Source organism: Peromyscus californicus, unplaced genomic scaffold (genome assembly GCF_007827085.1).
Source record: "Peromyscus californicus insignis strain IS unplaced genomic scaffold, ASM782708v3 Scaffold_8__1_contigs__length_139910024, whole genome shotgun sequence".
Classification (NCBI taxonomy): domain Eukaryota; kingdom Metazoa; phylum Chordata; class Mammalia; order Rodentia; family Cricetidae; genus Peromyscus; species Peromyscus californicus.
This window is the reverse complement of record NW_026294606.1, coordinates 123482183-123508195: the sequence shown is the minus strand read 5'-3', so window position 1 is coordinate 123508195 and position 26013 is coordinate 123482183. Positions and strand designations below refer to the sequence as shown.

The 26013-nt window shown below is 42.2% G+C and overlaps 1 protein-coding gene across 1 annotated transcript in view; it reads left to right on the top strand.

Moving 5' to 3' along the window:
• Positions 1–21615, top strand: part of Heatr3 (HEAT repeat containing 3) — a 38133-nt gene extending 16518 nt beyond the window's left edge. The window contains exons 8-15 of the mRNA XM_052726979.1: positions 4575–4665; positions 4757–4914; positions 5136–5218; positions 6254–6390; positions 10632–10720; positions 13373–13516; positions 16548–16724; positions 19975–21615. Coding sequence (XP_052582939.1) covers positions 4575–4665; positions 4757–4914; positions 5136–5218; positions 6254–6390; positions 10632–10720; positions 13373–13516; positions 16548–16724; positions 19975–20097 — 1002 coding nt within the window. The 3' untranslated portion in view covers positions 20098–21615. The remainder of the gene's footprint in view (positions 1–4574; positions 4666–4756; positions 4915–5135; positions 5219–6253; positions 6391–10631; positions 10721–13372; positions 13517–16547; positions 16725–19974) is intronic.
• The last annotated feature ends 4398 nt before the right edge of the window (positions 21616–26013 follow it).

The window sequence follows — 26013 nt, the reverse complement described above, 5'->3', positions numbered from 1 at the left end:
CTCTGCTCCTACACCCTGTCTCAAAGCAGTGAGGTAGGGCATGATAGAGGAAGCCTGCTTCCCCCTGTGTGTGTGTACTTGTACACTCATGTGCCTTCACTATTTACATATGACATACACACAGAGGGGCTGAGGATAGTGTCAGTGGTAGAATGCATGCTAACTATGTTTAAGTCCCAGGTTTAATACCGGCACAGTGAAAGAGAGAAATAAAAGTCTGAGCTCATAAAGTACATTGTTTTCTCAAAACAAAAATTGCTTTTAAAGCCTTAACTCATTACCTTAGATAATTAGCATGCAAGTAAGTTAGCCAGCCAGCATTTAGGTGCCAAGAGTTCTAGGTGTCAGACTCAAACAGTCTAGGAGTACCAACTCACAGTAAGCTGAGATCCTTCAAACTGCCTGTAGGTTCGGCTGGAGTCCTGTCCATTTAAAACCTTCAATTGCATCATTAAACTTAAGAAGGCATAACACAAATATGTAAAGAGAAGAACAATTTCTTTTTTCTGGTTTTGTTTTTGTTTTTTTTTGAGACAGGGTTTCTCTATGTAACAGCCCTAGCCATCCTGGAACTCACTTTGTAGACTAGGCTGACCTCGAACTCACTGAGATCCTCCTGCCTCTGCCTCCCAAATGCTGGGATTAAAGGCATGTGCCACTACCATGCCGTGAAAAGAGCAATTTTTTTTTTTTTTTTTTTTTTTTTTTTGGTTTTTCGAGACAGGGTTTCTCTGTGTAGCTTTGCGCCTTTCCTGGAACTCACTTGATAGCCCAGGCTGGCCTCGAACTCACAGAGATCCGCCTGGCTCTGCCTCCCAAGTGCTGGGATTAAAGGCGTGCGCCACCACCGCCCGGCGAAAAGAGCAATTTTTAATACACGCAGAAATAGTCCCTCCTTAGCTCCCAGGCTTATAATTTATCCAGTCTGTGTTTTATTTCATTTGTACCTCTTCAGTTGCCCCTTCTGTTCCTGGTTACTTTGACACAAATCCTAGATGCCATAAGGTATTCTTTATGTCAGTTTGATAACAGTAAGAAATAGAGGAGCCGGGCAGTGGTGGCACACGCCTTTAATCCCAGCACTCAGGAGGCAGAGGCAGGCGGATCTCTGTGAGTTCGAGGCCAGCCTGGTCTACAGAGCGAGTTCTAGGACAGGCTCCAAAGCTACTCAGAGAAACCCTGTCTTGAAAAAAAAGAAGTAAAAGAATGCTCTCAGTAGCAATTACATAAAAGGGAAGCTAATCTCAGAGTTTCTTCTAACATGGATCTGTATACATTTTAAGTAAGAGAATCCAAAGCAAATCTATTTAGTGACAGTCTATTCTTAGCTTAGCTGAACATCACACACAGAGACCTGAATAGAAATGGTTTTTATACACAGTGTGAGTAGAAGAAATTTGGAATATAAATTCAGGGATTGCTTTTAGATTAGCAGTCTGTTTTTGATTTTTTTAAAAATATACGTTATTTTATGTGCACATTTATCTGTGAGGGTGTTGGATCCTCTGGAACTGGAGTTATAAACAGTTGTAAGCTGCCATGTGGGTGCTAGGAATTGAACCTGGGTCCTCTGGAAGAGTAGCCAGTGCTCTTAACCACAGAGCCATCTCTCCAGCCCGTTTTTGATTTTTTGTGAGGGGAGGGTGCTAGGGACTGAACCTCTCTCTCTCTCTCTCTCTCTCTCTCACTCTCACTCTCAGACACACACACACACAAACACACAAAGCATGTATTCTATCAGCCATCCTTCATTTTTGTTAGATAATATAGGCCAAAGTTATAGTTAAGTTTTTAGACAAAGCATTTGTTGGTGGGATTTTATTTTATTTTTTTGAGACAGTGTCACTGTGTAGCTCTGACTGACCTGGAACTTGCTATGTAAACCAGGCTGGCCTCAAGCTCACAGAGATCCATCTGCCTCTGCTTCCTTAGTGCTGGGATTAAAGGTGTGTGCCACCATGCCTGGCTCGTTAGTTGCATTTTAAATGAGCACAAACATTCTGGAAAGGAAAATGGTAATGCATCATAAGACATATAGATGTATTTTTAACTTTGGACCCAGTAAGTATGAGGAAATAAGATACATATATGTATATATCCAAAGTGAATTTATACATATCCACAGAGAATTGGCTCTAACTCAGGCTCCCCCCCACGCCAGGTTCCAAATCATCAGCTGTTAAGTTCTTCATATGAAATGGCATGTTATTTACATCCACTTATACACATCCTCCCACAGCTTTCATTCATCTTTGGATTAGGTTTTTGCTTGTTGATTTTGTTTTGTTTTAATATAGGGCCTCATATATCCCAGGCCAGTCTCAAATTTTCTGTGTAGCCAGAGGATGACCTGTGATTTCTAATCCTGTCTTCACTTTCCAAGTGTTATGATTATAGGCATGTGTCACCATGCCCAGGTTGTATAGTGTTGGAGATCATACCCAAGGCTTTGTGCATAATAGGCAAGCATTCTACCAACTGAGCCGTATGCTTGGCCATCTTTGAATTCTTAACAATATGTAATACAGTGTAGGATAAGAAGAGATTTTGTTTTGCTAGCTTACTTAATTGCATTTAGTGCTAAGGATCAGACCCAGGGCTTTGCACATTCTTTGCAAACACTTTTCCACTGAGTTACATCTCCAGCCCTCTTAGTAAAATGTAATTAATGTAATGTAATACTAATTAATATATATATTTCTATTACTTGTAGAATACTGACAAGTACAGATGCAGTTTTCCCCAGGTATTTTTGGTCTTAGGCTGAGACAGGAAGGTTGAGTCCCGGAATTTGAGCTCTTCCTCCCCCGACCTACAATATAGCAAGAGTTTTTAGCAAGGAAGAAAAGAGATGGAAATTCATTAATGCCATGAATACAAAGACTAGAGGTATGGGAAATTGGCTATAATCCAAAATACTCACATCATGCAATTATAGTAGATCCACTTAGTGAAATTTTGTTTAGTCATTAAAAAAGACAGTTTGAATTTGTAAACACTAAAGTACATGTTATTTTCAAGGTTATTCCACTCACAATAGGATATCAGTGTGGCTGATTGACTTTTTACAGGCAATTTAAGAATTAAGGTTTATAGTAAGTTTATATTGTTCATTTTAAGAAATATTAACTGATAAAATTTATGTTTTTGGAGAAAAAAAAGTCTTCATTTTTTTTCTGTTTTCTTTCTTTTTTTGGTCTTTTTTTGAGATGGGTTTCTCTGTGTAACAGTCCTGGCTGTCCTGAAACTCACTTTGTAGACCAGGCTGGCCTTGAACTTACTGAGATCCACCTGCCTCTGCCTCCCGAGTGCTGAGATTAAAGGCGTGAGGCACCACCGCCCGTCCCTTTTTTATTTTCTTAAGTTTTGTGTGTGTTTATGTGCAAATGGATGGGGGTGCCCATGGAGGTCAGAAAAGAGCATCAGATTCCCTTGGAGCTTGAGTTAAAGACAGTTGTGAGCTACCTAATGTGTGCTGAGATCCAAACTTGGGTCCTCTGCAGGAACAGGAAATACTCTTGACCACTGAGCCATATCAGCAGCCTTTTTTTTTTGAGACTGGGTCTCTACATAGCTCTGGTTGTCCAGGAACTTACTATGTAAAGCAGACTGACCTGGAATTCATAGAGATCCACCTGCTCCTGCCTCCCAAGGGCTGGGATTAAAGGTGTGCGCCACCATGCCCAGCCTTTTTTTTTTTGGATTTCCAAGACAAGGTTTGTCTGTGTAACAGCCTGGCTGTCCTGGAACTTGCTTTGTAGATCAGGCTGGCCTGGAACTCACAGAGATCTGCCTGCTGTTGCCTTCTGAGTGCTGGGATTAAAAGTATTCACCACCACTGTCTGGCTTTTTTTTTTTCTTCAATCTTAAAGAGTTACTTTACATTTTATTGTTTCATAGAAAACCAGGAATTAAGGCTGTCTGCTACTTTATCAAGCACTGTTAATTTAAGGCTTGTTAATAGTATTTGTGGGTATGTTCATTTGTTTTTGAGACAGGATGTAAATATGTAGCCAGGGTTGGCCTCAAACTGAGATAATTTTCCTGACTGCCACCTGAGTGCTGGAATTTTAGGTGTGTGTCATCATACCTGGCTGGTAGTGTGTGTTGAATGTAATCTGTCCAAGAAGATGGCTAAAATATGTTGTTTAAGCACCTGGTTTCTGAACGGAGCTTTTATTTAATCTTAGTATGCTGAGCTTCTTTTTTTGAGACAGGGTTTCTCTGTGTAGTCCTGGCTGTCCTGGAACTCACTTTGTAGACCAGGCTGACCTCGAACTCAGAGATCTGCCTGCCTCTGCCTCCTAAGCTGAGCTACTTCTTAACACATAGGTCAAGATTCAAGGTGAATGTTTTTGTTCTCTCTTATGCAGCCTGTGATAGATGGAACCCAGTTAACAAAGACTTGCTCTATTGGGTCAAGAGGAAATCACAGTGCTCACTTGTCCCCCTGCAGCTTTTTTCAACCTACTTCAGCCCCCATATACTCTATTCCAAGTGCAGAAATGATCCAGTAGACTTCCATTAAGGAAACTGATACAAAACAGATACTTGATTTTATTTTCATTTTTTAGCCTACTGACAAGGAGCTTCGAGAGACGATGGCATTGCTGACTGCTCAGCAGACGGCTCTGGAAGTTATTGTCAACATGTGCTGCAGTGAAGGTTTGTCCCCACCCCATTCCCACCCCCACACCAAGGGCAGCTTCCATGGAGTTTTTGATACCCAGTTATGTCTGCTTTGCCCTCTCCTCAGATCCCTCAGATGATGAGTGGGAAGAGCTTTCTAGTAGTGATGAAAGTGAAGCCTTTATGGAAAACTCCTTCAATGAGTGCAGTGGGCAGCTGCTGTCCCCATTGTGCCTGTCCCATGAGATTCACACTGCCCTCACCAACTGCCTCATCCCAAAGAAGGTAATCTAGCTTCAGCCTGGCCTCAGTTGGGGTGTGGGAATGGCTAATTCGAGCTGTTGACCTGGAGAACAGGAGCATGGGTGTGAAGCAGAACTGACAGAGCTAGAAATGCACACATGTTCTGACCACGCTAACTTGTAAACAATAAGTCGGACTTCATAGAGAAGTCCTCTTTAAGATGATCTCCCTTTTATCTTTTTCTGTTTCCCTTTCCAACCTAGGTTTTTGAGAAAACTGCTTCACCAAACAGTGTTGCCATTGACATATGTTCTAGGAACCCTACTTGGAAACCTTTGATTAGGAAGTAAGAACCTACTTTCAATTTTCAGAAATATTTATCATTTTATCATTATGTGAAATGTTGGAATATTGAATAGAAAATGCTCCTAAGACAGCCTTGGTTTGTACACTGGAGAAGTTTGTGCCCCTGTGTGCTGGGATACCGGTGTGAGAATGAATATTCACAGCAGTGTGGGTCATAGTTGCCCCAACTTGGAAACAGCCTTGATGTCTGTCATGGTCATATGTGTAAGAAGTTGACATTCAGCAGTCAAGAGGATCTGAACTGGGACCACTCACAACACAGCAGAACTTACTGCGTTGAGCAGAGCGAGTAAGACACAGAATGTGTGCATGTTGTTCCCTTTCCACAGAGCACACATCTAGGCAACACTAGGGACATACACCAAATGACTCTGCTCTGAAAAAGCAAGGAAGAAAGCAGACCTGGGGTGCGGGTCTGTAACCTCAACTACCTGAGGCTGCAGTGGGAGGATGACAAGTTCAAGCTCTGCCTGGGAAGCCTGTTGAGAGCCTGTCCTCAGGTTTTTTAAAAGTCAAAAGTGGCTGAGTTCAGGGTAGAGTGCTTGTCTAGCATGAGTGGTACCATGGGACCAGTCCCTGGGATAGCAAACTGTAAATAAAAATGAAAACATGAAAGCAAGGAGTTTGCTGTCCAAGGCTGAATAGAGACTGACAATTCTCAGTGAGTTGTGCTCATAGCCCTTGAGTGCTCAGGCACTTTGATTGGCAGATTATCTGTTCACATTATTCTTGGTGACCTGCCCCAGATCCCCATGAATTTGTAGGTACTCTTAATTAGAATCTGAAGCTTAGATTAAAAATTAGCACTGAGCCAGACATGGAAGCGCATAACTCTAATCCCAGTATTCAAGAGGATCACAAATTCAAAGCCAATAGACTTCATAGTGAGCTCCAGGGTAGCCTGGGGAACAAAGCAGATGCTATGCCATAATCAACAACGATAGTAAAAATTGCTAGACCCATAGAATTCCAGTATATTAGCTTTACAGAAACACACTGTTCGCTCTCTTTGCAGATTGAACACTATTCAGTGTAGAGCCCTTATGTGTCTTCAGAGTCTTGTGTCTCTCCTGGACCTGGACCATCTTGGAGGAGCCCCAGCTCTTCAGACACTTGCACAACACCTGTCACAACTTCTTTTTTCTCAGCCAGGTAAATATTTAGACATTACTGTGAAAGACTACTTGTACATAGCAGAACTTTGAAGGATCGGAACTTGAACTCTGTAAATAGAGTGTTATCATAGTTAACCTGCAGAAACCTTTCCCAGACAATTGCAGCCATGTATTATCATTGCCAGTGACAGTCAAGTGGTGCCAGTAGGGGTGTGTGTGTGTGTGTGTGTGTGTGTGTGTGTGTATTTTAAAATTAATGTCAATCTGAGCAGTGGTGACCCACACCTTTAACCCCAGCATTTGGAAGGCAGAAACAGAGGATCTCTTGAGTTCCAGGCCAGCCTGGTCTATAGAGTGAGTTTCAGGACAACCAGGACTACACACACACACACACACACACACACACACATACACACACACACACACACACACACACACACACACACACACACACACAAAGCTGTCTCAGAAAAACAGAATAAATAATTAAATTAATGTCAAGCCAATTTAAATGAGTCATAAGTATCAGGTCTTCATTAGGATATTTGAGTAAGTATTCTTTTTTTTTAAGTTTCAGAGTTTTATTAGGGGGAAGGAGGTGGGGGAGCACATTCAGAGAGCACAGGGAAAGATAATGGGGTTGGGGGAGAGAGCAGAGCAGAGAGCTCTTTTTTTTTTCAATTTGAGGATTTCATACATGAGTATACTATATCTGCAATTGTTTCTACCCCCAATTCCCCCTGTCTTCCCCCTACTGCCCTCTCTTAAATTCATGACCCCTTCTATGTTTATTCCTACTACAAACACACACAAGAACGTAGACACACAATGCACTGGTCCAGTCAGTGCTGAACCACCTACATGTACTCAGGGCTGACCAGGGAGGATTGTGCTCTTATTCCTGCAAAAACAATCAAACAAAACAAAAGAGAACTGTTTCTCCCTCTGTCAGCAGCCATTAGCCATAGCTTCTCAGCTAACCGTAGGGCCTTGTGCAGTTTTCCTTCATTCTTGTTGGCACACCAACTGGTTTGGTATTTGTAGGTCTTGTGCTGGCAGTATTTTGCTGAGAGTTCATAGGAGCAACGTCCCTATCCTCTTTAGAAGAAACTATCCTGCAGCAGTCTTTCCTTCCCCCTGTAATGTTACCTGAGCTTTAGGTGTGGGAGTTGGGTTATAGATATCCCATTGGTGGCTGAGCACCCCATGGTTATTTATTCTCTGCATTTTTGACCAGTTGTAGATCTCTATTAGTTTCTGCCTGCTGCAAAAAGAAGCTTTAATGAGATGTGAGATCAGCACTTACTTATGCATATAAGGATAAGCATTTAGAAGGCAGGTGGAAACTATTACTTTAGTAATATGGTAGGAGTAGGTTCACCTCTAGGGCCTATGTCCTCTCCAGCTATGGGTTCTTGGCTGGGTTTACAGTAATAGGCATAACACCCTCCAATTGATCAGGCTTTGTGTCCAATTAGACAGCTATTGGTTATCCCAAGATGCAAGTACCGTTATTGTGCTGTTGAGGGTTTTTTTTGTTTGTGTTTGTGTGTGTGTCTGTAGACCAGACTGGCCTCAAACTCACAGAGATCCACCTGGTTCTGCCTCCCGAATGCTGGTATTAAAGGCATGCACCACCACCACCCAATGAGACAATATCTTTCTGTATAGCCTTGGTTACCCTGGAACTCACTATGTAGACCAGACTGGCCTCAAACTGAGAGATCTACCTGCCTCTGCCTCCTGAGTGCTGGGATTAAAGGTATATGCTATTACACCCAGCTTAAATGTTTTCTTTAATCAAGATAAAAAGTGAATTATACAATGTGGAAACTTTTAAAGACTAATAGGAACACCTTCGAGTCAATTTTGGAGTGTCTATTGAACACCAGGCATTAGGAAATGGGGGGAACTCTAGTAAGACCATTATTTAGCATGTGCTTCTTGACCTGACTGTCACATACTACCTAGGTCCTAGGAATACTGAAGTAAATGGATAGGCATGGGGGTTACTGGTCCATGGAGCTCTTTCTCTCATGTTTAATAAGGACAGAATGGTGTGAGGTGCTGTGTTAAATGTAAAGGGGCTCTCTGAAGAGAGAGCATTTGAACTAGGATTAAAATGAACTGAGACAGATCACATGTCCTGCAGGATTTTGTCCAAGGTGTGTCTGATCCTAAAGTTGGCCTATTGTCTGTCCTTCGATAATTACAGGAATTCCCTTCTTTGGTACATACAGTATCTGAAAATGGAAAGCCCAAATGATAGAAGCCTTGGTTATAATTTTTGGGGGGCTGGTAGAACCACTCAACATGTAAAAAAAGCACTCCATATGCAAACCTGAGGACCTGAGTTAGATTCCTGGATGCATCCCAGTGTGGGAAGATTTCTGAGTGTGTCCTTTGACCTCCACGGGTGTGTTGTAGCACATGTGCACCTGCACTTACATGCACACAGTAATAATAAATAAAAAAAATTTAGAAATTATGCACCTGGTATGGATTGCATCTTTTGTAATCCCAGTGCTTATGAGGCTGAGGCAGGAGAATTGAGAGTTTGAGGCCAGTCTGAACTATAGGAAGACCCTGCTGTCCTAAGAAAATTGTGAGAAGCTACCTGTCTTTTCCCCAGGCAACATAAGGAGATACCAGAAATGGGACAATGTCCCAGGCACACAGGGCAACAAAACATGGCATTTGCTGCTTTGTAACAAATCTGCCCCAAGCGTTATGGCTGAAGCAATAAGCTGCATATGATTAGGTATAGCTTCAGTCTCTGCCTCTCAGGAGCCTGAGGCAGGAGGATTGCTTGAACCCATGAGTTCTAAAGCAGCCTGAGCACCACATGATACCCTGTCTTCATCCTTATTCTCAGAGTCTCTCTGTGCCTGGAACATAGGCAGAATGGTGAGGGTGACTTGTCTCCATTCCACGATGTCTAGGCAATTATTCTCCACTAGAGGCAATGTCTGAAGATATTTTCAGTGGTTACTGTCTTGTTGGTTGCTCCTGGTATGCAGCAAGGATGCTAGGAGATATCACAGGAGCTGCACAGGAGCTCCCTGTGTACACATACATAACAGAATTATCTGCGCAGTGTCACTATTGCTGAGGTGGAATCTTGCCTAGACTAGTGTCTCTTCTGAAGAACTTAAAGGCTGTGAGCCAGAATCATTTGAGATTTTTATTCGCTTACATTAAACACTTATGGCTGGAATCATCCAGCAGAACACTCATGTGTGACCTGTGCCTCTTCACAACAATGACTGGGTTCCTCGGTTGGGAGACCAGGAAAAACACACACTTGTGAGTCAGCTGTAAATCACACTGCTAGTTATGACCTAGCCTGTCATGGATGTGGTTAAAAAAGATAAAAGTCACACCCATGTTTAAGAAGAAGAAATCAGACTCTGCACATAGGAAGTAAATAGGGAAGTGTCAGAAGATGGTGCAGGACTGGACCTACTTACTGTGCGTTTTTAGAAATTATGATTCGAGTGAACCAAATGGATCACTCACCTGGCTGGCTCTCATTTGTTCTTGCCTGTGGCTGTACTAGCTCAGTTGTTTATTGCTGCTGTTCTATTTGTCATACATAAGAAAGTACAGTAGGAAAAGAGGAAGGTGAGTCATGGAACAGACACCGGGAAACTTTGAGCCATGAGTTTGTATCATCAAGAGCACTGGTGTAGGAGATGACTCCCCCACAGGTCTGCCCACATCACAGTGGAGACCTCTGGAAGATGAGAGCCACAACCATTGGCTCAGATGTATCCTGGGCTAAGTGTTAGTCTAGTGAAAACCCAACATCTTAAGTCAGGACCTCTGCAGGTCACTGCCTGTTCCTACTGCAGTCATCCTTCAGACTCACTGGACACTGTGCAGACAGTTAGGCAAATATTTGGCTTAAATATCAAGAATGCTTTTGTTGGGGGCTGGAGAGATGGCTCAGTTACTTTTGCAGAAGATCCCAGCTCAGTTCCTAGAACCCACAGGGAGACACCTACCCTCTAACTCTAGTTCTAGTGTGTCTGCTGCCCTCTTCTGGCATCCCTATGCATTGCACTCAGGGTGCATAGACATACAGAAAGGCAAAAACACTCACCCACCTAAAATAAGATAAATCTGAGAAAAATTCCTTTTGTTAATAACAATGTAAGCTAACACTTGTATGCTTTGTTTTAATCCTGTTTCTTTTTCTACAAAATAGTTTGTCTTGGAGAAGAGAAAACTTGCACTTCATCTTTGTGTTTTGTGGAATATTTTTGTGTGTTTTAGATTTTGCTAAACATGCTGATTTTCTAGAAGCCATAAGTAGTGCTTTGAGGGCCCTTTTGCAAACAATGGCTGCCAAGAACATTCCACAGGTAAGATATTATAAACTGCTTATGTGAAACTTGAAAAGATTCTGTGTTTTGCAAGCACATTGCCAGAAAAAACAAACCGTTATAGTTAAGCTTTGTGAAAAGGCAAGGGAAGTGCTTGAAATAGAAAAAAAAAACCTGAAGTGGTGGTTCACACATTTAGTCCCAGCACTTGGGAGACAGGGGCAGGTGGATCTCTGTGTTCAAGGCCAGCCTGGTCTACAGAGTGAGTTCCAGGACAGCCAGGACTGTTACACAGAACAACCCTGTCTCAAGAAACCAAAGGAAGAAAAGTGCTTCTACCTCCCAAGCCTGCAGCACCATGCGGCTGCCTTCCTGGGATGCTTCTTAGTTGATGTTTATACCTTATGAAACGTTTTCTCTAGACGCTGGGGTCTTCTGAGTCCTCTCATGGCAGCTGTCTTCTGCTTGTTTATACTTGTTCCCTTTGATCAAGGGGATTCCAGACGCTGCTGAAAGCCCATGCACACCTACACTAAGCCTCCAGCAGGGCAGCATCCTGCCTCCTTGTTTCATTTGCTTGCCCTGCATTTTGAATCTCTTTCTAGGAGTATTTTTAGGCAAATCACATCATTTCACCAATAAATGATCTTATTATTTATGTCTGGCAGTAAGCTGTGTTTTTAAAAGCCGAAATCCCAATATCATCACTCTAGATCCAAAGTATAGCAAATAATTCTTATTTTATGTATCGTTCATTTTCTCTAGACTGCCTTAGCAATGTTAAGACCTATATTAAGACCTACATCTAATTAGATTCAGGTTCAGAAATTTTTGGCAAGAAAAATTTGTATTGCTTTATATATTTTATACTTTAAAATCACAGATCATGTCTTAGTGTGTTCACTCAAAGGTTTTAGCCAATGGTGATCATACCTGCCCAGATCCTTTCATGAGGCTGCACATTGGAGACACCCAGCTTTGTCTTCTTTGTGTGGTACTATTAGCTAGGATTCTTCTGCAAATAAGATATTGTCTCATTGGTCATTTAATAATTTTGGCACAGTTTGTACCCCTGACCCTTTATCGCCCATAAGGAATCGATACTCTGGTAATCTCTAAATACAATCTGTATCGTTTTCTCTCTTTCTTTCTTCCTTTTTTCCTTCCTGCTTCTTGTTTTGTTTGTTTGTCGCTGATACTGAACCTAGGGCTTCACCCATGCTTTCTTTTTAGTCTCATTGTGTGCTCAGAGTTTTATACACATTTATTTATTTTGAGATAGAGTTTCATTATGTATCCTAGACTGGCCTTAAACTACTGATCCTACTGTCCTAGTCTTAGTGCTGGGATTATTTGTAGGTCTGTAGTCTTGGCTGCCACACCAACTTAGTTATTCTTTTATTTGGGGGGGGGGGGTGAGACAGGACTTCTCTGTAGCTTTGGAGCCTGTCCTGGAACTCGCTTTGTAGACCAGAAATCCACCTGTCTTTACCTCCTAAGTGCTGGGATTAAAGGCATATGCCACAACCACCTGGCTAGTTATTATTTTTGATGCAAAAATTGATACATATTAATAGGAATTTCTTCAGGTTGGTTCCTTTTCTCTGATGTGGACCCTATGTCTGAGCCCTCAGTTCCCCCCACTCCCTGTACTTGTGCTCTACCTGTGACCTCTACCTCTACCCCCAAACTCTTAAGTCTCTGATTGCTTTTTGCTAAAAAAAAAAAAAAAAAAAAAGTCCCATGCTCAAGTTGTAATTTTCCTCCTTAAAACCTAGAAAGACTAGTTTGAAAACTTAATGATTAAAGTGTTTGCCATACAAGATCTCTGGAATCTATATAAATGTTATGTGGGTGGGTGGCCTGCATGTAAGTCTAGAGCTCTGAGGGTGGAGATGGGATCCCTGGAGCAAACTAGTCAGACTAGCTGTATTGGCAAGCTGTAGTTCAATTGAGAGATGTGGCCTCAATGAATAAGGTAGAGTGTAATCAAGGAAGGCTCCCAACATCAACCGTGGGCCTCCACAAATTACACAAACACCTGCACATATATGCCCAGTGTTGTGTGACAAAACTTTTTCTGGGGAGGTGCAACACACATTTCTACTCCACCCAAATAGGGATCTTACCACAGACCAAAACGCAGTTACCTACAAAGTCCAACTTGGTGAGCTAATGAGTTTTATTGGTGGCACTTACAGGAATATGGGTGAGGGTTACTGAAAGGAGCAGGAGACAGCTCTATCACCAAAGCCCACCCAGCACCTGGAGCAAGCTGCACTGCCTGCAACTCAACAGGCTGGAGAATGTTCTTTCAAAGTGAGCTCCTCTTCCGGGCAGCTCAGCTGGTTCCTGCTTCTTCCAGGCAGCTGGTCTAGGCTCAAGAGTCTCCTTTGCAGCTTTTCTCCTCTGAGAGTCTTTGCAGCTCAGCTTGCCTGAGTGTCTTCTTTGCAACTTGGCTTCCTTCCATCCGAGAACTCAGGCAGGGAGGGGCCTAGTGCATTTGATCAGTTTCAGGTACTTCCTAAAGCTATTTTGAGTGTTTGCCTTCCAGTTTAAAGAGCTTCCCTTCTGAATGGAATGTTTCAATCTCAGAGGAAATAGTCACACAACACCCACACACATGTGAACACTCATATACACATGAGATAAGTAAATAAATACCTGGAAGTATTTCTTTTCTCTCAACAGTGTATGACACCTGAGCAGCTGATGACACTATGCAGAGCAGGCATTCATAGCAGCAGCATCGGGGTAAGAGTGAATGTGGTCAGTATTTTGGGGATCACTGGCAGCGTCCTAGCCAAGGAAGATGGCACACTTGAAACTCTTAAGGTAAACAGTTGTTTCTAACCTAAACTGTTCAGTAAGTATAAAGGGGAGGAGTTCATGATAAGGTATTATATAAGGAAACATAGAGTGTGCCCTATGGCTTTAATAAAATGGTGTATTAAATAAGTACTTGAACTCAGCAGTGGTGGTGCATGCCTTTAATCCAGGCACTTGGGAGGTAGAGGCAGGCGGATCTCCATGAGTTCGAGGCCAGACTGGTCTACCAAGCAAGTTCCAGGACAGCCAGGACTTTTACACAGAGAAACCCTGTCTCGAGGGGGGGGAAAAAGTGCTTGAAAAGGTGAGCCTTGTTCTTATTTAACTTTCTCCAAATGTGCTTTCTGAAAAATAAATTTGTCTTCAGCATAAGGCCAAATGTGGATTTTTTTTTGTTTTGTTTTTTGAGACAGGATTTCTCTTGTAGCCCTGGCTGTCCTGTGATCTCTGTGAGTTCAAGGCCAGCCTGGACTACCAAGTGAGTTCCAGGAAAGGCGCAAAGCTACACAGAGAGACCCTGTCTCGAAAAAACAAAAAACAAAAAAAACAAAAAAAAAAAAAAAAAGTTGGAGAATAGTACGTGCACTTAGCAAAAACATGTGGAAAAGCAGAACGATGAAGTATGAATGATACTGTTTGCTCCGTCCAAGGCTTCCTGCTCCTTTGTCTCTGAGGTGTAGACCCCATTGCTGCTCCATTCTGCACTGCTTCGGGAGCTTTTACAGTTTTGATTTTATTTGCTATTATTGTATGTATAAGAACAGATGCACACATACTATAGCGTGTGTGTATGTAGGTCAGGGGACCACTTTCAGGACTTGGTACAGACCTTCCTCCATGGGTTCCAGATATTGAACTCAGGTTCAGTGAGTACAGATATTGTATATCTTTGGGTCCTGCTTTACTGTTATCTGTATTGTATCCAATGAGCTGCCTCACTGGCTTGTTCTGGGTATTTTTAATAAGTACATTTATAAATTATTGCATTTGGCTATGTGGCATCTCTCTGTACAGATGAACATTTTTATGTGTAATTACTTCCTTTCCTTCACAGTTCAAATTGCCAAGGACCATTTTAATGAAACTCAAGTTTGAAAATTGTTTGTTTGTTTGGTTTTTGTTTGTTTGTTTGTTTTGAGACAAGGTTTCTCTGTGTAGGCTTGGCTGTCCTGGAACTTGCTTTGTAGATCAAACTGGCCTCAACCTCAGAGAGATCCGCCTGCCTTTGCCTCCTGGATGCTGGAATTAAAGGGGTGCACCACCACTGCCTGGCTGAAAGTATTTTTTATCTAGTCTAATTTCCAAGAATGAAAATAAAAAGTATAATGGATTTTTTATACCCATAAGCAGATTTAAATTCCTGTTCTAACGTAGTATGTCATGTAGTTTCTTTGGGTGTGTTAAAGTAAATAAAAGGCATCATGGAACTTGCCCCCGTTGGTTCAGTATGTATCTGTTACAAATAAGGGCAGTTCTTTATGTAACTTCATAAGAAGTCCATTATTGTGCATTCTACAGCTAACAGTCTAATACCTGTTCCATATTTATCATTTCCTCTTGTCTGAAAGATAATTCTTATAGTTTGTTTTTTTGCAAATAAAGCCCCTAAGTTATGTTTCATTTGGGATCTTCATCTCTCTTGATCTAGAACAGTTACTACCTTAGCACCAACTCTACACCTCCTGCAGCAGCCAAATAGACTGTGTCTGTTGCTTCCTGTCTTGCTTACCCGTCCACTGTATTTCCTGTAGACTAGGAGTTTGCTCCCAAGCCTGGATGTGATTGCATCTTTTTTTTTTCTTTTAATTCTTTGGAAATTTTGTCCATGTGTACAATGTTTCTTGTTCATACTCCCCCACTTCCTGTCTCCAGCTGTCCCTCCCCTCCCCCATGGTCCATCCTTTTTTAATAAGACTTCTTATATGGTGGTGTATGCTTCAGAGTACATTCTAGGATATTAAACCTAATACTATCATAGAGGTTATCTGTACTGTTAACATTAAAATGAGAAAATTAGAGCCCAGAGTTAGTCAGGTTAACTGACTAGCATGGTACAGGTGGACTTTGGACCCCATATTCTGACAGCCTCTATCCCCTGTCCCCATAACAGGTTACAGATCATCCCACACACAACAGCCAGACTATAATCAGCTTATTCTGGAAGAGGTCTTTGCAGACTGGGAATGTTCTTCTCATAAGATAACTAATTGTGGAGGGGAAAGAAAGAGCATATAGTAGTCAGGCTTGGTGGCACATGTCTGTATTCCCAGCACATGGGAGGTAGAAGCAGGAGGATCGGAAGTTTAAGGCCATCCCCCACTGCAATGATGAGTTTGAGGCTAGCCTAAGTGACATGAGACCATGTGTCATAAACAAGACAAAAAGCTGGGTGGCAGTGGTGGCACTCACCTTTAATCCCTTCACTCGGGAGGCAGAGCCAGGCGGATCTCTGTGAGTTCGAGGCCAGCCTGGTCTACAGAGTGAGATTCAGGACAAGCACCAACACTACATAGAGAAATTCTGTCTCGAAAAACCAAAAGAAAAAAGAAAAAAAGAACGAGTGAGTGAAGTAAAGTGAGAGTGTCACTCGTTTTAATCTTGTGATTTGTTTTGTTCCTTTCTTTTTTCAAGACAGGTTTTCACTCTGTAGCTCTGGTTGTTCTGGAATTCACTATGTAGGCCTCGAACTCACAGAGCTCTGCCTGCCTCTGCCTCCTGATTGCTGGGATCAGGGGTGGTAGTGATTGTTGTTACAAATGAGAAGCCTTCTGAGGAAAGCAGAAGGAAAACTTTAGTAATTTCTAAAATACATTTTTCATATCATTTATGGACCTCAATTCACTTTATTTGGTAATATAAACTATAGCATATTTAGCTTATGTTGATAGTCATAGCTGCGTGTGACGTCTTCAGACCTTTGAAAGTTGTCATTCTTCCCTGGTATTTTTCCATTAAGTAAGATGCAGGAGCAGTTGGCACATTTCTCAGTGCTTATCTTGGAGACTGACCTTCATTATCCTGTGTTTGGTTTTTGTAGACCATTGGGTGCTTTCTGCTGGAAGTTGCCACCAAAGACCCTTCCCTCGTGGTAACAGGAGAGGCTTTGGATGCCCTCTTTGATGTTTTTGCAGATGGTGAAGAAGCTGAAAAGGCCTCAGTTCAAATTAAATTGTTATCAGCTTTGAAAGAATTCCAGCCAGTCTTCAAGACGAAGGTTTGTAGTTGCTTTCTTTATAAACTCCCAGGTCTCAGCAGCTCTGGGGAGAAGGACCATGCAGCTTAGAGGGTGTGTAAGGAATTCCTGTTAAGTCTTGGTGATTAACCTAGCACTTCCATCCAAAGCACTCAGTGAAGTGCTTGTTGGTTGAGTCCTGGTTCCGCAGAGTGGTGCTGGGTTGCAGTAATTGGAGCCAGCGTGGCATCTTGACAAGTTCTTCATGATGTTAACAGCTTTGTTACACAGAAATACTGTCTGTAGCTTAAAAAGCACTTGGTATTCTTTTAAACTTGTTTTATATGGTGTAAGGTACTATATGTTGGCTTCATTGTTGTGGGTGTTTCTCTTGGGGAAAGAAGGCATCTATCTGCAGGGTGTTCTGTCCTGGGGAACATAGAGCTGCCCTGTATTAGCTGAAGAAGAGAGCAAGCAGCCAAGAGCTTCGGTTTGTTGGTTCATTCGTTTGTTCGTTCGTTCATTCATTCATTCATTCATGCTGAATGAGAGAGCAGCCAAGAGCTTCGGTTTTTGTTTGTTTGTTTGTTTGTTTTGGTGCTGGGGATTGAGCCCAGGGCCTTACCTGTGCTGTCTGTGTCCTCTACCTGAGTTACACCCAACGCCTAGGAAATAGGAACAAACTTGAATCTTTCCGTTTTAGAGGGCTTTTTGTTTCTTTTTGTTTGTTTTCTTTTCCTTCCTTCTGTCCACCCTTCCTTTTAGGAATCACATGCTAGGCAAGCATTCTACCTCCGAGCTACATCCCCAGCACCCCAGAATAAATTATGTTCCTTTTGAGATGTATTTATTTTTATATAGGTGCTTTTGCCTCACATATGTTTGTACACCATGTATGTGCAATGCTCATGAAAGCCAGAGGTGGTGTCAGAGCCCCCGTAACTGGAGTGACAGATGGCTCTGAGCCACCAGGTAGGTACAGCCAGTGCCTTTTAATCTGAGTCATCTCTCCAGCCCCACCGAGAGGTGTTTCTTTAAGCAAAGACAAATGTACCTGGGATTTCTTCCTTTATTATCAAAAAAAAAAAAAAAAAAAAAAAAAAGCATAACATAACCACATTTCTGCTTTTTTTGGTCTGTTTTTGCTTAATTCTATCTAAGACCTGTTTTCATGCCAGTCACTGTGTCTACATTGTTCATAAAAGCCCTTTAGATTTCTGCAAAGGAACCTTTGAGGTAAGGAGAACAAAGTTTACTCCATTTCTGCTGCCAGCAAAGCAGATTAGGCAAAGTCATCAAAGCCTCCAGACGGATGTGGTGGTGCCAGCCTCTAATCCCAGAACTTGGAGGTGAATCATGAGTCCCAGGCCAGTCTGGACTGCACAATAAGATCCTATCTCAAAAGATAAATGAATAAGGGCTGGAAATGTCACTCATGGTAGCATATGTTTTAGCATTCATGAGACCCTGGGTCTAATCCCTAGTACCGAAGTAGAACAAGCCCAAAACTCTGAAGCAGCAGTGCTTTAAAGCTTGCTGTGAGCCCAGAGCTGGGAAACAACCTGGACGTTGGAAGCTGTTGATGGGGTTGACTTTCCTATTTAGTTTGTGTTGCTATAGTGATAATGTCTCACTGCTGGATTTTTGTTTTTCTTTACACTAAGCCCCAGTGAAATTGCTTTATCTTGGGGTGGGAGGTTTTTTTTTTAATTGTGGTTTTGGTGTGTATTACTGGAGATGGGATCCAGGACCTTATAGATACTTAACCTACAGTTTTAAAATGAGGCCCATTTGTGTAAAAATGGAGACACGTTTGTGTAAAATGGAGGCATCAGAGGCCTCAAGTTGCATTTAAATACAACTGCATGTGGTGGACTAAAGAATTTGTCTAAAGCCATGCTTCTCAAAGGTGTCTTTCCCTCCCAGTACTCACAGCATCACCTGTTGTCTTGTTCCAAATGTGAATTCTTAGCCCCCAGCTCCTGGCCTCTGAATAAGAAAGTTAATAAGGGCACCAGTAGGGGCCCCACCAGCCCATTCGGTAGGAAATCATCTAGGTGGTGTACTAAAACTTGAAAACTAGCACTTAAGACTACAGATAAGGGCTGGAGTCACTGTTTCTCTTCCAGAGGAGTTGGGTTCAATTCTCAGCACCCACATAGCCACTTAGCTGTAATTCCAGTCCCAGGGGATCTGACACCCTCTTCTGGTCTTTGTAGGCACTGCAGGCATTTGATGCATGGACATGCATGTCCGTAAAATGTCCATGCACATAAAATAAAGGGGCTGGAGAGATGGCTCGTTGATTTAGAGCACTTGTTGCTTTTGTAGGGACCCAGCTTTGATTCCTAGGATCCACATGATGGCTCATAACCATCTTAACTCCAGTTTCAGGATTGTCTCCTCTTGTCCTATTCTGAGCTCCCTGGGTACCAGGCACTCAGGTGGTACACATAACAAACATGCAAGCAAAATGTCCATACAAATAAAAATTTTCAATAAAAATATTGTTTAAAAAGACTAGAGGTCGCACGCCTTTAATCCCAGCACTCGGGAGGCAGAGGCAGGTGGATCTTTGTGAGTTCGAGGCCAGCCTGGTCTATAGAGCGAGATCCAGGAAAGGTCCAAAGCTACACAGAGAAACCCTGTCCCCAAAAAAACAAAAACAAAACAAAAGACTAGGGGTGAGTTATGATTTGCATTCCATAAATTTCAGTCTTTTTATCTATGGATTTCATTTCTTTAACTTTTTTTCCTTTTTGGTGTTTTGTTTGTTTTGTTGAGACAGGATCTCTGTGTAACTTTGACTGTCCTGGAACTCACCATGTAGACTAGGCTGGCCTCAAACTCACAAAGATCCCTCTGCCCCTGCCTCCAGAGTATTGGGATCAAAGACATGCAATTGGCTTGTAGCTGTTATTTTAATGTGTGTATTCAGATTGGGGAGATAGTTTAGTGGTTAGAGTTCTTACCATGCAACTGTGAAAACTAGGTCAGCATTTACCCACCAAAATGCTGGGTGGAATTCCAGCCTGACAAAGTAGAGATAGATGATCCCAAGAGCAAGCTGACTAGTGAGACTAGCCAAACCAGCATGCTCTGGGTTCGATTGAGGGGTCCTGCCTCAGTGAAAATGGAAAAAGAAAAAAATGGACATATTTTCATTTTTCTCATTTTCACATACCACATTCTATTTAATCTGGAAGTAAAACTTTATATTTGTTTATAAAATAGTTACTTTATTTAAATGATAACAAATCAGATGACATAATCTCATTCTGTCTCTTATCAGATACGGAAAGAAGGGAGGGGCAAATACAGTCCAGATCAGCTGTGTGTTCTTGACAACGTGAAGATGAATTTGAGACGGTTTATTGCTTACCAGGAAGCTGTTGAGAAAAGACTGACTTCTTAAACCATCAGGAGGACCAGAGCTGGGGCTGGCTCAGCAGCTGCATGCCTAGCTGGCATGCACACTTTCTCAAAGCCCAAAGCTCTTGAGAAAATAGAATGAGAGAGAGACTGCTTCTCCCGGTGTAAGAATACTAAAGGGTTTCCTTTGAATGTACAAGCTTCCAGAAGCCTTTTGTTTCTTTTTTGAGACAGGTTCTCCCTAGGTAGCCCTGCCTGGCCAAGAACTCACACAGGTCTATAGGCCTCAGTTTCCTAATTGCTGGGATTTAAAGTATTCGACACCACACCTGGCCTCCAAAAGCCATTTTTTTTTTTTTTTTTTTTTTGGTTTTTCGAGACAGGGTTTCTCTGTGTAGCTTTGCGCCTTTCCTGGAACTCACTTGGTAGCCCAGGCTGGCCTCGAACTGACAGAGATCCGCCTGGCTCTGCCTCCCGAGTGCTGGGATTAAAGGCGTGCGCCACCACCGCCCGGCTCAAAAGCCATTTTTTAATGCCTCTGTTTTGGATAATAGTTTGAAGTTGAGAACCTGTCGGAAATGTGTGTTAAGGCCAGAAATCTCTGGCCTGCTGTTACATCTCCAGCTTATATTAGCCACTGAAAATGAAGAGTGGAAACCCACTATAATCTCAGGAGGTCCTCTTCTCGGTGCTGGGGGCAGCATTCAGGACCTTGTTCCTGCTAGGCCAGCAGCACTCTACCACTGACTACACCCTTAGCCCTCAAGTGGTTCTTAACTACTTTGTGGGCAGTAAAGAAACTTGAGGCTATTATGTCCTTGAGCTTTGTAAGAAAAGAAATTAAGTCATTGGATATTCTTTAAAGCCAGTATCATTTTATATTTGCTAAATTTTAACTGAAATATGAATATAAGCTTTATAAAATATTTTGGTATGGAGTACTGTATACCTATTATGACTCTTGTGAAGTAAATGACTTGAATCTCAGTAGATAATGAGCTAATGAGGGGATTGCATTCTGTACAGGAGATCTGAGCAGTTATTCTGTGTAATACCACTCCTTGTCTTAATTTGATATAGAATCAGAATTAGTAGAAAAAGCCAGGCCTGGGGGTGTACACCTTTAATCTCAGCTCTTAGGAGGCAAGGCAGGTGGATCTCTGAGTTCAAGGCCAGCCTGGTCTAAAGAGCAAGTTCCAGAATGGCCAGGACTACACAGAGAAACCCTCTCTCAAAAAGAAAAAAAAAGAGAGAGAGAGAGAGAGAAAAGAAAAGAAAAAGAAAGAAAGAAAGGAAGGAAGGAAGGAAGGAAGGAAGGAAGGAAGGAAGAAAAAAAGAATTAGTAGAAAATATTTTTGAATAAATAACTTTTTTTTTTTTTTTTTTTTTTGGTTTTTCGAGACAGGGTTTCTCTGTGTAGCTTTGCGCCTTTCCTGGAACTCACTTGGTAGTCCAGGCTGGCCTCGAACTCACAGAGATCCACCTGGCTCTGCCTCCCGAGTGCTGGGATTAAAGGCGTGCGCCACCACCGCCCGGCCTGAATAAATAACTTTTAACTGGATGTTTTGTGTCTTATAGTTTTGTTTTTTTGTAACCCTAAGTATACACATTCTTGGGTAGTTTACATCACATCAGAGCTTACAAAAGATGACAACATGACTTTCTGGTGCCACCTCTTGTTTCTCTTGAAGATAGCACTCAGGCTGGGACTTACTCCTGGGCTGCTTTCTCATCCATCCATCCATTTGTCTGATCAGAATGTTTAACAGCAGATCTCAGTTGCCATGATGAAAAGCTCAAAACAATGTAGGCTGTAATTTCCCTCTAGTTCTGTAGCTGCATGAATCACCTATTAGTATTGCATTTCATGTGCACTATGGCCTGATAAACATTTTTTCCTGTCCAGTATAGGTTGTTGGGAAGCCAGGGTTTTTTATCAGCTCTGAGGAGTCACTGAGTTCATGAGACTCTGCAAGTAGAGATGACTGGGTTTTCCAGTGGGATGGGAAGTGGATGTGGTCTGCCATACATAACACTCTTTTACTTTATTCTCCTGGATAAAGTGTATGACTGTGTTTCATGACCACTGCAGTCAAGTCTTTGGCCCAGATTTTTTATAGTACGTGTTTGTGAAAAGAATTTTCCCCTCAGTGAGGAATAGCTTTACCTGTGAATTCAAAGCTAAAGAGTAAGTTTGTTTCAGAGATCTGCTTCAGATGTTTGTCATACCTATTTCAAAGAGAATAGTGTTTGTTTCTGTTCTTTCTTACACTTCCCAGACTTGGAGTAGAGAGTCAAGCACAGGGCACATGGGGTATCTGAGTGAATGAGTGTTGGGAGGTTGTCTTATGAAGCTGTAAGGCAACACAGCACAGGGTGAGGTGGTGCACTGAAAACATGCATGCTAAAACCTAGGCTCTCAGGCACGGGTGATTGAGCCTCAGTGGCTCCCATTCAGCTTTGCCACTGTAGCAACAGGAAAATGGAAATGCCCTGAATACACTCCCCAGTTGTAGCTTTTTACATTATAGCTAAGTAGTTTGTGCAAGTGTTCATGGGACAGTGTAATAGAGAAATATTTAGCAGGGGTGATGGCACTCACCTGTAATCCTAGAACTCAGGAGGCTAATGCTGAAGGATTGTGAGTTGAAAGCCTGTCTAGACTACATAGCAAGACCCCTGTTGACTAAAGAAAAAGAAAATCCATAAATAATTTATTTGAAAATCTTCTGGAAGTCAGGCATAGTGGCACATACCTTTGATTCTCAGTACTCGGGAGACAAGGACAGGCAGATCTCTAAGTTAAAGGTTAACCTGGTCTACAGAACAAGTTCCAGGGGTAGCTAAGGCAAAACAGAAACTGTCTAAAAAAAAAAAAAAAAAAAAGACAAAATCTAGAACTGTACACCAGAACTACAAACTTTTTGAGTATAAAGCAATACAGGATTCTTCATTTTAGAAGATTTTTGTTTGTTTGTTTCTGTTTTGTTTTGTTTGTTTGTTTGTTTTTTAAGATAGGATTTCATTTAGCCCAGGCTAGTCTCAAATGTATTGTGTATTGTGATCTGAACTCAGGTCATCTGCTAAGCCATCTCTCTAGCCCTGGTTTTAGGATTTAAAGAGTCTTCCTACTTTTCTCTGACACCTGGGCTTAAATAATTCTTTTGCCGTGGCCTCTCTTGTAGTTGGCACTAGTGCTGGGAAGGTGGCTCAAGGGATAAAGCATTTTCTACACAAACTTGAGGACCAGAGTTTGGGTCCCCAGGACCCACATAAAAGGCTTAGCAGGCATGGCAGTCCTGTAATCCCAGTACTCAAGAGCACATGTCCCAGCACATGTGTGGTCCTCAGAGGACAACCTTGTAAGGTTAACTTTTTCTTTTCACATTTACATAGGTTCCAGAGATTAAACTCCAGTCACCAGGCTTGTGTTGCCAGCACTGTACCGGCTGAGCCATCTTGAGGGCCCAACTTGCTCCAGGTGGTGGTGGCGCACGCCTTTAATCTCAGCACTCAGGAGGCAGAGACAGGCAGATCTCTGAGTTCAAGGCTAGCCTGGTCTACAGAGTGAGTTCCAGGACAGCCAGGGCTACACAGAGAATCCCTGACTCAAAAAAACAAAAAGGCTAAATAAATAAATAATGACACCCAGGCCAACCTGGTCAACATAGTGAGGTCCCAGTTAAAAAAACAAAAAACAAACAAACAAAACCCACTCAGCTGGATATGGTGGTACATACCTATAACCCCAGCCTCTGGAAGCTAAGCAGAAGGATTGCCAAGAGTTTGAGGCCAGCCAAGGCTACACAGCAAGACCTTGTCTCAAAAACAAACAAACAAACAAAAAACCCACAACCAATTTGGGAAAAAAAAAGAATGCCTTCATTTGATGTTGATACAGAAGCAGAAAGTTCACGGGGACACGAAAGAAAGCCACTAGAACCAGTAAGTGCATCCAGTAGGACCACAGGAAACACAATCGCACTACCAAAAATTAGTTTTATTTAGTACATTAGCAATTGTGGTTTGAATGAGAATGACCCCATAGGCTCATATATTTGATGCTTAGTCACCAGGGAGTGGCACTATTTGAAAGGATTAGAAGGATTAGTTGGCGTGACCTTGTTGGAGGAAGTGTGTCAATGAGTGTGGGCTTTGAAGTTTCAAAAATCCACATCAGACCCAGTGCCTCTCTCTGTCTATGGATTAGAATGTAGCTCTCAGCTGCTGCTCCAGTACCTGCCTGCATGCCGCCATGCCCTCTACCATGATGATAATGGACTAAACCTCTGAAACTGCAAGCAAGCACCCAATTAAATTCATTTTCATAATAGTTGCCTTGGTCATGGTATATCTTCACAGCAATAGGACAGTGTCTAAGACAGCAATGAACAATCCAAAAAGGAAATTATTATGATAGTAATTATGCTTCAATCACATCCAGAAGTGTTTATAGGAGTAAAATCATAGGAGATAAGCTATATCTACATTAGAATCTACATTCCAAAGGTAGCCAGGCTCAGCACTGTGGTTATTATGGTCAGGCATCAGCAGCCTCTCACCACACCAGCCTGGCTGCTCCAGAATGGTTCCAGCACCTCTGCCTCCCATTCCCTGAAAACAGAATTGGGTTTATGAGGTTTTAATAAATATTTTGTTTTGATTGTTTTGTTTTTTGAGACAGGGTTTCTCTGTGTAGCCCTGGCTGTCCTGGAACTCACATAGATCCACCTGCCTCTGCCTCCCGAGTGCTGGACTAATGGTATGTGCCACCATGCCCAGCTTAATAAATACATCATTATTATTATTACTACTACTACTACTACTACTACATGGATAGGTGCATACATTGAGGTCAAAAGACAAGTTTCTGGTTCTCTCTTTCCACTGTGGCATCAGGGGATTTGAACTCAGGTCATCAGAGATGCACAATGTGGTGTTTTGAATGAGATGCGCCCCCATAAGTCTCAGGCATTTGAATATTTAGTTCCAGTTGGTGATACTTTGAGGGGAGGCTTAGGAGGTGTGCCTGTCTTGGGGTTTCTATTGCTGTGAGGAGACACCATGACCACAGCAACTCTTATGAAAGAAAACATTTAATTGGAGTGACTTACAGTTCAGAGGTTTAGTCAATTATCATCATGGTGGGACATGGCAATGTGCAGACAGACATGGTGCTGGAGAAGGAGCTGAGAGTGGAGAAGGAGCTTCATCTTGATCCCGAAGGCAAGAGGAAGTGGTCTGAAATACTACATGTGGCTTGAGCATATATGAGACCTCAAAGCCCACACTCACAATGACACACTTCCTCCAACAAGACCATATCTACTCCAACAAAGCCACACTTCCTAATAGTGCCACTTCCTATGAGCTTATTAGGGCCAATTACCAGCACCACAGGGGCCTTTCCAGAGGAAGTGTGTCACTGGGAGCAAGCTTCAAATTTTCAAAAGCCGCATACCATTCCCAGTTAACTCTCTCTGCTTCCTGATTACATTTCACATGTGAGCTTTCAGCTTCCATCTCTAGATGCCAAATCTGCCTCCATTATAGACCCTGACCCTCTAAAACTATAAACCCAAAAGAAACTGTTCTTAAGTTGCCTGGGTCAAGGTGTTTTATCACAACAGTAGGAAAGTAATATATCTAGCTCTTTTTACCTACTGAGCCATCTTGCAGGCCCAAATTTATGTTTTTATTTTACAAAAACAATCTGTTGCTGGTCATTAACACCTGTATTAGGGAAATGCAGCATGCAATCAAGAAGTTTACAGCCTCGGGAGAAAATCTTTTCCTGTCAGAAACAGAGCTCTTGCAGCAATGTAATATTTCCCCTAGACAGAAGACATCAAAAAGTTGCAATCAAAGAGCTCTTCATTTTATTCAGAAAATCACCATGAGTATCAGTTACAATGTGTCCAAATCTTCATCATCATTTTTTTTCCCCAAGACAGGGTTT